Here is a 14,445-nt window from a genome sequence, read left to right as displayed (position 1 = left end):
TATTTTGTCAGGGGGAGGGACCCTAGAAATGTCTTCTCACTTTTGCTACTGAGAAGTGACAGTTGCGACACTTAAATCGGCAGTACAAAACACTCTCCAGTCACATTTTTCATTTTTAGCAACAAGATGTATATTAGCCCAATATTTATTAGTAACACTGCAATAAAAACATTAAAAGGCAAGTATAGTCATTTAACAAGTTTATTTCTGCTATTAAGTATTTTGTATTCTGTTCTGGCTAAGTCACCTCCATTCTGCATGTTAACTATTTACAGTGCAATAGACTTTCCCTTCATGTACTGCTCATCAATATGGAATTAAGACGGACAGGATATGCTATGTCTAATCCATTTATCAACTTAGAGAAAAGTAAATCACACAATTACTCATCACGTCTCATACTCAAGTCCCATTGAAATTAATGGAAGCTGAACAAGAGCAGCTCATGTTCTTTTTCTTGAGTAGCATCCATTCCATTCAATGGAGCTTACAGAAGATACCTAATGGATTGCTCCCTTTGTCTACACGTTCAGTGGCAATGTGTATTCAGTGCTTCAGAAATGTCTTTCCAATATATTCATGTAAGCAATTTGCCTCTGTAAATGTAATATCCATCCAGAAACTTTTTTTTAAAACCCAAACCCATTTTTTTAAAAATAAAATAAAATAATACAACATTTCATGCTCGGCTACAAAAAGCAGGGAGCAAGGAAATTTAAAATGAATAAAAATGGTAAAATGTGCTTTTAGTAGGTGCAAGCGCTTCATTTTTAACATTAATTTCCCAGTTTCTAGGTAACTTTTGTCCCAATTCGAAGATGGGTTTCATGCGCTAATCTGTAAAGATTAAGATGACCCATATAAACTAGCAGAACAGGAGAGAGAAAACACACCAAGATTTTACTGGATACTCACCCCTCTTGCTTGAGACAGCATTTAGAAGATCAATTACAAACAGTAACTACAAATGACGTTTAACTCATGACTACTTTCCCTCTAAAGCAGGTACAGATTGCACCTTAAAGTGAGGTGAAAACAGCATTTAACAGGATAGTTAAAATTGGTAAAAAGCAGTGCTTTTGCCCCCTAAATATTGGCAAAAATGCACAATCTGTCATCAGTAAGAGCTGCTAACAGGTTTAGTTGGATTTTATTACACTAGAATGAGCTTATTGCTCTAGGCTTTAACCATGAAGCATTCTTTTTGCATTTGCTGTTGTAATGTAGTGACAGAGGATAATACAATCCTAACTTTTCGCTAAAGAGTTGTGGGTGGGTGGGGGTTCTAAAGGCTGTTCTGGTTAGGGATAAAAATTGTAATATCAGTGCGCTAAATCATCCAAATGCGTTCAACACAAATATCAACTGAGTGCAGCTGATAAAATTAACAATTTTACAAAAATTTACAAAATTGACAACAGACAACTCAATTTTTCTTATGCTAAACTGAACCCTCTTATTCTCCACATCTTCAATTATTATAGAAGTGTTTTTATACCAACCATCCTTGAACTCTTTAAATAAAGACAAGTTATCATAGCTGGATCAGCGGTTTAACCATATTCTATGCTTATCGAGATAACTCATGCGTGCTTTAATGTTGAAAATACATGCATAGTTCCAAATTCTCATTTGAATTTAATGTGCTCACTTTAAATTTGAACTGGAAGAACTATAGCTGTTAAGCAAAATTTTCTATCAACCAAGTATTTGCATTGTACATAAAGAAGCATTCAAAGTATGTGAAATTTATTCCAAACAGGATTTTGTACCAAAGGTCTGAGGCAACTGAAAAGAAGCAAAATGCCCATGATCATGTTCAAAGGCGCATAACTTTGGATATGACACTACATTTCTCAAACACTGCTTTTGCAGCAAAGCAAATATTTTAATTCAGCAGGAAAAGTGAACCTCAGCATACTTCCTGAACAGGTGAACAAATGCAGCTGCTAGTAAGAAAAGCAAACAGCAATGTAAATAGCAGGTTTTATTTTCAACTGTATAATAGTTTTATTTTGAACACTATATTATCTTGCATCATTGCATTGCAGGGTCTTTTTAAAAAAGAAAAATCTTGCCTTTCTCCTCCCCTGTGCTGTGAATGAGCATATACACACTTGTGACATTCCATAATAAAGTGTGAAATACTGCATTTTAACAATTACTAGCAAAAGTTATGTCCTTGTTGCTCGGTAAGTTGTGTGATACACAAGAACAAGTCTCCAGCTTTTAACTGCAGTCTTTTAACTGTTGCAAGACCAATCAAATTCACGGAGTTCAGTTCCAAGTGTAATAATCCTTGTGATGTTTAGGATTACAGCATTGTACAATTCTGAGTCATTTTCTGTCACTGCTTCACCCCCCTTTAAAAAAACCCCTTTTCCAGCTGACCTACAAATGCCAGCTCTGCTGACAAGGGTGATAGAAAAGCTTTGTTCCTGTTTATACCCAGGTGTTTTACTACCATCCCGCACCCCAGGAGGATTGTGCCACACAATGTTATTACAAGCTAGAGCATCACAAACACTTAAGATAGTGGCATAGCCCATGGAAGGACCGTTTCATTTTCATATGGAAAAACGAACGACTTGGAAATTAAAACAGTTTATCTGTGGCAATAATACGCACTCCACATATACAGAAGTGAGCCTGAGCATTTGCTCTTAGATTACAGGTACCTGTTCGGTTCGTTTCCCAAACATACCTTTAAATGAAGCATTGCGGAACTTTATTTTAATCACAACTTCTTCCAGACTTCCAAGAGCTTTGGGTGGAAGAAGAGGCTAGTTTGAAGAAATCGACACTATGTCCACAAGTGGATGCTAAATTCCTTCATAGAGACGCTTAGTTATCTCAGATTTTCTCTACGTTATTTGAAAATTCTCATCTCGGAGAAACAAGCCTCTTTAGACTTTGCATCTTATACTTAGAGTTGCAATCTGAATTTTACTGTCCATAAGTGATCTTACAGTTCACAAAAATGAAGTCTAAACCAAGTGTTGTTATAGACTTCTAGGAGAAAGCATTTTTTTAAATAAGTGCAAGATTTAAATAAATTCATGTAACAAAATTTCTTTTTAAAAAGTTCTAAATGTATGTTGAGGTTACATACAACAATTGTTTGAAAAACTGGGATGAAGTGCACTAAGTACTGTGAAAATTGTACCTAACTAAATGGCAATACAGTATAGCTTTCCTTTAGTACATAATACTCTCAATATTTTTTGTGCGCCATAGTATATGCTTCAAAAGTAGCTAGATCCTGATTAGGATCATAACCCCAGCTTCTTCTATAATGAGGAGATATCTTTTCACCACACAATTAGTAAAGGAGTTCCATTTCAATGTTTTGCCTAGACATTTTTAGGAAATCTTGTCTACCAAAATATGATAAATTCACTGATGAATTTGAGAGACAGGCTCTTTATTCTTACATAATGAAAAGTGGTTAGGGCAAATTCAGGTAACTTGAATGCAAACTATTTGGGACAGCCACTGTTTCGGTTTTGTGGGTTCCAGCTGTTAACTAATAATTTCATCAAATTGTTACTTTTTCTCTCTTACCCATCCCAATTCACACTGTCCACATATGTAACATAAATAAGTTTTGACAGATTTTAGAGTTTAACACCTTCGTAAACTTAGAACAGTCTTACTTATTGAATAGCAAAGTAACTATTCTTTCTCATTGTAGAACAGAGAATTTTTTTTAACGCTGCGTTTTAAAATGTTACATTTGCCTGTCATAAATCATTTTTGTTACAGATTGTGAAATAGTCTTACTTTTTAGAATCAAAGTCACCAAGAGGAATCTGGACAAAAGGTGACATATATAGTACATTATAGAAAATTGTCTAGAGTTTAAGTGTTTAAAAAGGGGCGAAGACAACTAATTGATTTCTCAGTATGTATAATTTATTGCAGTTAGCACACAGTTTAAAAATTCACCAACACACCAATAGTACAAAACTAAACAGCATTATAAGTTATTCCCCCTCCCCCTCAGGAAAATAAAACATACTATGATTGTCAAAGCTAGATGTCAGTCTAATTTTTAGAACCAAAGAAGAATGTGAAACTAAAAGCCAACCCCCCTCCCCCCGAAAAAACAATCACTCACGTCCACAAAAAAATTCCAAAAGTAGTCCATTTTTCTCAGACACTGATTGTCTTTTCTAAATTAATAAAAAGAATGTATTTTTAAAACCTAGACTATTCAAGTAACTAAAAATAATGCTCCAAGGCCATTTTCACAGCTTTTTTTTGTTTTAAATGCCATTACAGCCAAATTAACATACATTTGACCAAAATATTTCCAAAACAGTCCAGCAAAACACAATGGAGTTTTCCATTCAGTTTTTCTTAAGCACAAAAATAGCCTATGTTTACAGTAGTTAAGGCGATCAAATTCTAAACAAAAGCGGAAAGAAGAAAAAACAATTTTCCATGCTACTCCCATAGACCTTATTTGTAAGTGCAAGACAGGAAAACAAACACTGTGCAAAATGCTTTTGCCCCGTGTGTTGATCATTAAAACCACACGTCAGGCTGCAGACTTTGCTGCTTGGATACACAGTTCACAAACCCTCCCCCAACTTTTCTCCTGCCGTTCCCCCACCCCACCCTATTCCACCCCATGTCAATCAAGGTTTTCTAGTCCTTTCAGCCTGGGGCTTTTTCACTCCATAGAATCTTTTCAAGGGGCGAAAAATGAATGACCTATTGTTAATTTGTGCAGCAGGAATTCTAAAAATGCTCATATGGGTAATGTATGCATCTAAAGTTAGAGCTGGCATGAGTTTTGTGCAATCAGATTTTTTGATAAATGTACACTGCACATGCAAATCTCTAAGCCTGTTTGTAAACATTACTATCTTCCTTTACATAGCTAAAATCATCATGTAGCTTTTGTTCAACTTAAAGACAGTGGGCAATTAATTTAAATTATATAAAATAAAAAACAGTGCATTTATGTTCTTCATTAACACCAATTTTTCCAGTGGTGTTTTTTTTCCTACAAAAAATTAAATAAGTTTTAAAACTCACTCATTAAAGTTATACAATGCAAACAAAGACAAAAATATACTGAAACGCATGCATTTCCGTAGCGTTAATATTTACTTTTCAAGACTCAACTGAGAGCATTAATACAACTTGTCAATTTCCTTGACACCCCCCAGCCCATTTAATCAATTACAGTATACAACAGTAATTCACATTTTTAAATGCACAGTTCGCAACTGCTGAAGCTGCAACGTCCTTTTTTATCCCAAGCAAACCTTCACACAGTCCCAGCAATTCCAGTGTATTTTCAAAAATCTGGTGGTTTTTGTTTTTTAATTGGGAACTGTTGTAATCCACAAATTACAATATCTCAACCGGTTGTTTAAAAATAGATACTCCAGCATTTCGGAAATTTATCGTTTGGGTCTAAAAGCATTCAGGTTTCCCACAGCTAGAAAAGATGCATGCAGTTTTTTAAAAAATTTAAACAAATTGATAAAACACTGGAGGGGATTTCTGTTTGCTTTTTGTTTTAAATGGAGTTTGAAATGATGCAGTGTTGCATGGAAGGTTAAATAGAACCTAAAAAATCACATTATTTTCATTTGCAGTTTTGTTTAAAAGAAGTACTTGATGGGGAAACATTTATGAAGTCTATTAGTCTCATTTCTATAGTTCATATTATCAGAGCACTAAGTAATGAAATGTTCATGCCGCCTTAAAGTGCATAAAACAAGCTAATGGCCAAACTTTCAGTTCAAGGAAACAAGACTGCTTTTAGACTGTACCACAACTATATAGATTTATATATATATATATTAATTATATATATAAAAATTCTATTTCCAAAGTTCTTGCGAGCTATCTTCTAATGTCCAGTCTCTGACAGTAGGTAAGCTCAGTGCTTCACTTTTGACAGACAATGAGTTCACCAACTCACAGTGAAACTTGCGAATATGTCTGTAAAGGTCTCCGGACTGTGTGAACCTGCGTTCACACCACTTGCATGCGTGTGGCTTCTCCCGTGTGTGAACTACGGCATGGCGACTCAGATTGTGGGAGTACTGGAAGCTCTTTCCACACTGGGTGCAAGTGTACGGCTTTTCGCCTGAATGAGTCCTCTCGTGACGTTTCAAGGTGTACATGCAAGAAAAAGTCTTACCACACAAGGAGCAGGTCGGGACATTGACATCAGTGGCAGGCTTGCTGCGGATCCCGTCCTGCTCTCGAAAGTGCGTACTTAAGTGAATCTGCAGAATGTGGGGGCTGGGAAAGACCTTGTTGCAGAGGGGACACATGAAAATTTGGCCTGCAGGGTTAAGTATGTTGGAGACATAAGGGAGCAGACTGCTGTCCATATTCCCTTCCACCTGAACTCTCTCATTCTCTGGAGTTATCATTTCATCATCACTTGCTTTGTCCTCTCTATCTAGCTCTCTCAGAACAGAATCTTCCCTCATAGGAGCCAGGTGGGCTGGCTCATACGGTACCCTGTTATTAGTGCTCACACTTTCTTTCACAGTGCTATGTTCCATGTCATAGTCATTAGTGCCAACATCACTCTCATCACAGGAAGCCTCTTTCTCCACCTTCACCTGCACCAGGTTGTTTCTCATCATGTCCTGCGAAGAGAAATAAGAACTGTTCAAATTCTCAACTCCGGAAAGGCTGGACTTGACAGACAAGTCCAGGACACAGTCAACATCTGCCGAATCCCTCATGGAGGTGACAGACCTCTGGGACAAAGACTCTGTTGAGCTGCAGGGGCTGGCTACTGTTTTTCCAGCTGCTGTTGTGTGTGTCTCTGCCTCTCCGCCACTCTGGGGAATGCCTGCCGAGTCCGAGGGCAATCTCATCCACATGTTCCCAGGCTCGACCGCCAAGTCTCTTTTGCTAGGCAGGATGCTCAATTTCTCATCTTCTCCTTCATCTTCATCACTGGGTATATCTCCTGCCATGTGGCTGCTGCCATCAGAGAGGCTCTCCACTTTGTCGGAACAACTCGAGGCATCTTCTTCCTTTTTCGTACTGTCTGCCTCCGTGGTGGCTTTTTCTTTTAGCTTCTTTTTGCAGACTTTGACAATGTCATACATGTGGAGATAACTGGCAGCTGCTAGCACATCTTCAATGGGCAAGTCTTTGAACTGGAGTTTCCCTTCATACATGAATTCAAGCAAGAGAGCGAAAGCTGGGGCTGTAACAATGTCGCTGTTCAGATGAACAATGTCTCTTTTGTCCAGCTGGTCCTTGTAAAATAGGTGGAAATACATGCTGCACGAAGCCAGTACAGCTCTGTGTGCTCGGAATTGGGCATCTCCTACCAGAACAGTACAGTCACAAAGAAAACCCTGATGTCTCTGCTCACTCAGACACTGTAGTAAATGCCTACTATGGTCAGGAAACTCCATGCTGTCTTCATAACCTAGGAGGAAAAAAGACTTAGTTAAGCATTGGAAGTAATCAGTTATGTGCCCACCCATTTACAATTTCTGCAAGATATGAAGTTATTAACGAGCCGTATTTCCAACAGCATGCAACAAATCACATGGATAAATTAGTCAACTTTTCATAGCTTCTTTCTGTTCAACTATCTTCTTTCTCCATCTTCCAGAGATATATTAGCAGCTTATTTTACAATCAGATGAGTGGGGGGGGGTCAAGTATTAAGCTTGATGAAGTTAAATGTTACAACAAATCTTACAATGTGAGGGCAGAAGCAAAAACTTGAAATGTGGCATGCATAATTCTACACCGAAGGGATAGAAGATAATATTTAACTGATCAAGATGACAATGGCTGCTCTTCTAAATTGCTTTGGCAGAGATAAAATTTTGGCCTCATCTGGGAATGCTACTCTTTTCAGTATTCTGTCTCTCCCTCTCTCTTGAAAAGGAACCCCAATTCATAGGCAAAAACTTCAAAAGAGCACACTAAAATGTAAACAAGTGAAAGTTATACAGAAGAGGTTGCCCCTCTATTAATCTCATTTCTGGAGAATACTTTGACCAATATGCTATAATAAGAAAAATGTTTCAAAAAAAGATTGAATAATTTTGCTTTCCCTCTCTTTCAAGCATTATTCTGGTAGTTTTGTCTGTGTGATTCCTCTTTAGAAGAGAAGATTTTTGAAACAAGCACTGGAAGTTTCTACTTTAAGGCTTTAAGTATTTTCCTCATTTCTGTGACTTGCAATCCAAGTTTTGCTAAAGCAGTTATATACAGTAGCTGCATCTTTGGGCAAAGAGATATATTCTTAAAAGTTATAATCCTGTCCCAAGTATATTCTATAAAATACTACTGCTGGAATAAAGCAAGAAGATTTACAATACAATCACTTTAAGTGCCCCACAGCCAACATCCATCCTAATCCTTAAGAGGGCTAAAAATAAAGATTGGAGGGCAGCTCACAAGGTAGCTGTGATCAAATTAGGAGGCTGAAAGGACAGAGAGGGACGAAGAAGGAAGCTTATAAACATCTGATCCAGCTGACTGTGGCCATATGGCAGCTGCTGCCCAGATAAAGAGATTAAGAATAGAGGAGTGCGATTACAGCTGTCTGGCCAATTCAGGCAGCTCAAATCTACAAGTTCTAAATTAGTCGTGAACACAAAAACCTCCCCTCAAACAATTATTGTTGCATTGAAATGAACTTCCTTAATATATACCCAAGGAAGGAAGAAAAAGAAGAGACTAGCGAAGTTATTCTCCGGGGAAGGAGGGGGGTTCTAAAGTTTAACCCACAAATGATTTCCAATTTTTTTCAGAAAGAGCAAGGCTGTGGATTTCTGGAGTTCTCAGCGGCTTTAAGAATAAAGTTGAATAGTGAAAATCACCACACACAAGGAATTCATATGTACTTTGGTTTCTATCTTGCATGTTATTTCAAACCCTTCTTTTTTATCCTTAAGTAGCAGCGGCATCAGAATATTTAATTACTGTATGGCCATAACATTTATCCCCTGCAGTATGAATTGCTGTCTTACTGACCGAGAAAATAAAAATAGGAGAACTACATCATTTAAGAGTTACTTTTGATACAACTGCACAAGAACAAACAGGTCAATACATATTCCAAGCTTAATTACAATACAAACTCTTATCCCCTTTTCACTGAATTGTACTTGTTCTTCCTAAACCTCATTAAACAAGTAATGGGATTCTTATTCTGAAATTAGATAAGCAAACACCAAGAGAGAAATACACTGTAGCTAGCCTACTGCTGTTCCTACCTTTAGCACACATAAACCTGATTAAGTCCTTTTGTCCGAGTCTTGCTGGCTCCAGGTCTGTTAGATCGGTGGAAAAAAAGCAGACTAAGAGAGAGACAGATGCAAAGTGGAGATGATGTTAGAGAGGAATGAGATACCTTCCCTACACACAGATCTGCAAACACACTCACTCTCTGTCTGTGTGTTAGAATAAAAGGCTGAGGGATGGCAGGCTGTCAGCTGCTCTGACATCATGTTCAGATGGAAATGCTACCTCCAGCTGTGCTCCTTTTAATGCCATATGCTACTCCTCTACACTCCTGCCACCAGCTTTTTCTTAGGAGAACTTTTCTTGTCTGTTAGTATAAACAAAATACTTCAAAGTCTCTTTTTTCAAAACTTTCTAACACAGAAAAGTAGGGGGGAAAACCCTTAAACATATGGGGCTCCACTGCATATACAGTATAGCAACCCTTCTGTCACAACTTTGCAGAGTCTTTCATACACTGAGAACTTACTCAAGCCATACCAAACCATTTTAACTGAACCCAGAGGTTCGTTTTAGCAGATGACTTTCCTCCAACTGTTTTAACTCAATGAACCCCTTCTTTGTACATCGAAGGGGTTCTTTGTTTTATTTTTTTAAAGACTGTACAAATACCATACTCTGTCAGAGTATTTTACTCGCGTAAAAAACAGAGTGCTTAGGAATTTGTATATAGTAATGAAACCCAATGTTCTTTCAGAACACTTAATATAAAATAAATAGGGAGTCCAAATTCAAGTTGTACTGCATTTTGCACTTGAAAAAACAAGACATAGAAAAATAAGAACACTTCTCCTTTAAATATTTTGTCCTCTGCACTGCAAAATATGGCATTTTTGCTCAAATGAGGGTTGTCAAATATTGGTGTGAAATATTGAATAATGTGTTGATTTTAATGAATGGGGGCAGCAGTACTACCACCTACACTAAAACATGTAACTTTTTTTACTGAGCATGGGAAAAATTGTTTTGATCTCTTTTTACTTGACAGGATAGTATCATGTATAAAGGAGCAATAAACTAAAATGAAATGAGCTGTTCAACAAAGCAGAATGAACAACACAACAGAATGAGTCTCCCTGACTGACTTTCCCAGGCCATCAACTAACTTTACGCTCAATGAACTAACTTCTTCGCACCATTTATTCATAACTATGCACACCTATAGCAGTAGCCATCATCTAATCCAAGCCCTGCCTTAGTTGCCACCATTCTTATCAGAATACCAAAAATTTGAAAAAGAAACTGGGTGAATATGGGGCAGATTAACACCCACACCCACACTTTCACTCTTCATGGAGAAACAAAGTTGGCGATTAAACCAACTATAACTTAATCCAGCCCTCTGACACTCTGTAAAGAGTGCAGAGAAACCAAAAAGCAAAGCAAATGCACAGAAGGGGGAGGTGGGTGAGGAAAAGAAGCACCAACAGGACAGAAGAAAGCAGACAAATGCAAGAACAGACCAGGTCACAGTAACCAGAGCAACAACAAAAGGAAAGTGGCTGGAAGAACTGAGCACAAGAGTCCTGGAGGGAGCAGAGCTCTCTCCTCAGCCACCCCGCCTTGTCTCCACAGCTGCATTGCTCCCCAGATCACCCACCCCCCTTGACCTCCTGAGCTGCAAAACAAAACACATACACACTGCCTCTGCCACACACAAAGGACTTCATCTCTGTTCCCCCCATCTGTTCCTTAGCTCAGCCCAGCCCCCCCTCCCCCTGCAAAACCTCCTCACTCTCCCACCCTGCATGGGAAGCTGCGAACCTCTTGCTCAGGGGCTGGACCTGCTTTGCCCCACATCTCCAGTCCACACGTAGCTGCCCCTGGCGCTGTACAAGCCGCCCCAAGAAACACACCTGCTTCCACCCCCCACCCCCACCCTTACCATTCAGGAATGTTCACTTTCCACCCTGACCCACTGACCCACACGCCACGCCTCATCTGCTCCTAACCCCAACCAACTCCCCACACCCCCACAAGACCCTCTGGCTTCCTGCTTTGGAGGGGGAGATTTCCCCTCGCAGAGCCCCCTCCCCACCACCCAGTTCACTTTAACCAGTTCACCAGTTGCCTCCGCACCAGTCAAACCCTCCGAGGGCCCTCCCGTTGCCCCCAAAACTTCCTACCCCGCACACTTAAGTTTCCTTAACCGCCCCGGAGCTTCTCAGCTGCCCCACAACTACCTCCCCCCGCGACAACAACCTGCTGCTCGCCTCCCCTTCTCCCCGGCAAGGGGTCGCTTCAGCCCAGCCCCCCTCCGCCCGCCCAGTCCCATCGGGGGGTCACGGTCGGGACTCACACTCTGGAGCGGCCCCCAAGTCTCCCTGAGCCGCCGCCGCCGCCGCCGCTTCCTCTTCCTCTTCTTCCTCCTCCGGCCGCCGTTGCCCCCCTCCGCCGCTCCGGGCTCCCCGCGCCCCCCGCCGGCGTCCCGCCCGCTCCCCGCCTCCGAGGCAGCGAGAGAGTGAGGGGCCGCCCCGCGGGGCAGCGAGAGTGGGGCGGGGGGAGGAAGAAGGCGGGGGGGGAAGGTGGGAGCGAAGCGGCCCCCGCGCTGCCTCAGCGGCTCCCCATGGCAGCAGCAGCAGCAGCAGCGCCCCGGAGGATCCCGGGCCGGCAGAGCGGGAAGGAGGAGGGAGGGGCGGGGAGCCCGGCGCACGCAGCGCAAGAGCACGCACGGCGGCGGCGGCGGCGGCGGCACAGACGGGCCCGGGCTGCGGCAGCCAGATGTTTCCTCGGCTCCCCTCCTTCCTTCCTTCCTTCCTTCCTTTGCCCGAACCAGTTCCCCTGACTGACAGCGCAGCCGGCCCACGGCGCAGCTTCGTCCAATCGGAGCGCGAGGGCGCCGCTAATCGACAGCCCCGGCCCGCCCAATGGCCGGCCAAGGAAGCTGAGGAAACTCGGGGCTGCGGCTAATCGGAGCGCTGCGGGGCGGGGCTCCGGCGCCACCAGGCTGGGCAGGGAAGGTGCTGGGAAAGGGGCGGGCACTCGCGGTCCCGGGTCAGTCCGCGCGCGCCCTGCTGCTGCTGCTGCTCCTCTGCGGTCTCGGGAGGGAGCGGAGAGAGACCCAAGCAGCTGTGCGGGTGCTCCTCTCCCGCCCCCCGCTCAACCCCACACTCTCTGGGCGCAAAGCATGGTGGGGAATAATGGCCCTCGGTCTCGGATGGGATAGGCAGGGGGAGGCGAGGCCTGCCTGAAGGGTTGCCCGGGACCAGAGACCTGCTGGGGATGCGGCCCTCTCTGCGGCTGTACTAATGGCTCTGCGCTGGATGCCCGTCCAGTCATTTCCGCAGGGAGCTGAGGGGAAACTTCTCGCAGCAAGTTCCTCTGCTGCCTGAGTGGCTCTCAGCAGCGGTTCCTCATCTGTTTTTAACTTCTGCTTACCTTTTAATGGCTCCCAACTCCCCGCTGCTCGCTATGTTTGCAGGAGGGCGGCGTGGAGAACTTTCTGGGGGCGTCCTTTCTTATTTTGAAAAGGACCAGGATCTTCTCCGGCTGCCCCTTCTGCGCGCACAACCTCCCTTGGCTTTTCGTAGCCACTTCCTCTCGTCTTTTCCGCGGGAGGCCGAAGTTGCACAGGTGCAGTTTTCTCCGCGAAGAAGGGAGAGCTGGCCTCTGCCAGGGATCTTAAAGGGGCAAGATCTCTTTTCTCTTACCACGAAGCCTTCCTTCGTTTCAGAAAGTCTGCTAAAAGAATTCACAACCTGGCCACACATGCACTCCAGATGGGATTGTGGGGATGGGCTTCCTGATCAAAAGGCCCTTGTAGTTCTCCTTTTAGAAACTATGCACTGAGGATGAAAATAGGAAGCCATGACTGCTGCTTGGTGAACTACTAGATCACCAACATGAGTAAAGGAAAGGACAACATCCTGGGCTCCTTGGGGAGGAAGGGCAAGATATAAATTCAGTAAATAATAAAATAGCATTGCACTTGTGCCCCAAGGTCAGTCAGGACTGTTAGGTTCGAAAAGTAATACTTTGGGGTATGTCCTAACAACAGTTTGCCCAACTTGGGCTTGTTTTCCTTCTGTCATAGTACAGATTGGTTTATATTAAAACTCAAATGAGAGAGAAAAACCACCACAGAGCAGTATTGTTTTCTTTAAAAATAGTGTTATGTAGTTGAGCTTTCCTAGTTCCCGCTAAATGGCTTTGTTCAATGTACAGTATACAGAACTCGGGAGTTACTTTTTGTTCTTCCATAGTTCAAAGCATGTCTGTTTCCAGGCTCCCCTGCAGTCAACAGCAGTCTCTTTAGTCTTAAGAATGTTAATACTCTTTTTCTATCACTAGGTGTCACTACTGTGTTGTGTGCTATATCTTCACAGATGTTGAAGCAAACGGCACTAAACCAACACCAAGTGACTGAAAACAAGCATTACAACACAATTTTACCATAGGCGAGCAAACCAAGCCAAATGGGGAGAAGTACCTACATTTTAAGTCACGAGAGTGTGAGAGTTTGAAATAGTAATCCGAATCTTATAACATATAAGAATCACAAGCAGGGATCATAAATAATTGATTTGAAAAAGACTCTAGATAGTTGTTGCTACAGTGGAAAACAAATAAAACCCAAAACACTATCAATGATCATAATGAGCGTTTAGAACCAGTGACCTAGGAACAGCACACTACTCTTGTAGACAAAATGGCTCATCCTGATTTCCTTTTGTGCCAGGTTTCTAGGTACAGGTCCATTCCTTAAAGCTCCATGTCTGAATGCCCCCCCCCCCCCGTTGCAAAAACCTTCTCTTTACCAGTGAATCAAAGCAAAGATCAGGTTTTCTGGAGAAAGGTGGTGGTGGGGAAAGTGCTTGGATGTGGTGCTTGAAATCGTGAGCCTGTGCCTCGAAGTGTGGGGCAAATAGTAAGTGTGAATAATCCCTAAGTGGGGAGAGGCTGGTGTACTAAGTAACTGCATCAAGAACTCAGCATATGTCCTAGATTGCCCCCCGCCCAAAAAACACACACACACACACACACACACACACACACCTCAGTGCGCTCCATTTGTTTTGGTCTACTACTGGTTGGGGCTAATTGCAGTTATAGACCAAAAAACTGGAGGATGACTGGTTGGGTCAGGCTGGCCTGCAGTGGAGGTCTGCACATTAGTGCCAATGGGGACCAAACTCAGTCTGCCTCCACCTGTGTGCCTTCTTTCTTGTAACCAACCCAGTTACT

The 14,445-nt window shown here is 42.3% G+C and overlaps 1 protein-coding gene across 4 annotated transcripts; it reads right to left on the bottom strand.

The window, feature by feature from the left end:
• Positions 1-3,893: 3,893 nt before the first annotated feature.
• ZBTB18 (zinc finger and BTB domain containing 18) lies at positions 3,894-12,735 on the bottom strand. Of its 4 annotated transcripts, none has more exons than XM_053382684.1 (3): positions 11,561-12,015; positions 9,234-9,317; positions 3,894-7,426 (listed from the first exon to the last, which is right to left on the bottom strand). In XM_053382684.1, exons 2-3 carry the CDS (start codon positions 9,244-9,246, stop codon positions 5,844-5,846), a joined length of 1,596 nt encoding a protein of 531 aa, XP_053238659.1. In that variant the 5' UTR covers positions 9,247-9,317; positions 11,561-12,015; the 3' UTR covers positions 3,894-5,843. The 4 variants fall into 4 exon arrangements, with proteins under 4 accessions (XP_053238659.1, XP_053238660.1, XP_053238662.1 ...); XM_053382685.1 differs by having other exon boundaries at positions 9,234-9,290; XM_053382687.1 differs by lacking the exons at positions 9,234-9,317; positions 11,561-12,015 and adding an exon at positions 12,640-12,735.
• Positions 12,736-14,445: the final 1,710 nt, after the last annotated feature.

Source organism: Podarcis raffonei, chromosome 3 (assembly GCF_027172205.1).
Source record: "Podarcis raffonei isolate rPodRaf1 chromosome 3, rPodRaf1.pri, whole genome shotgun sequence".
NCBI lineage: Eukaryota > Metazoa > Chordata > Lepidosauria > Squamata > Lacertidae > Podarcis > Podarcis raffonei.
This window is presented reverse-complemented; position numbering and strand designations above follow the sequence as displayed.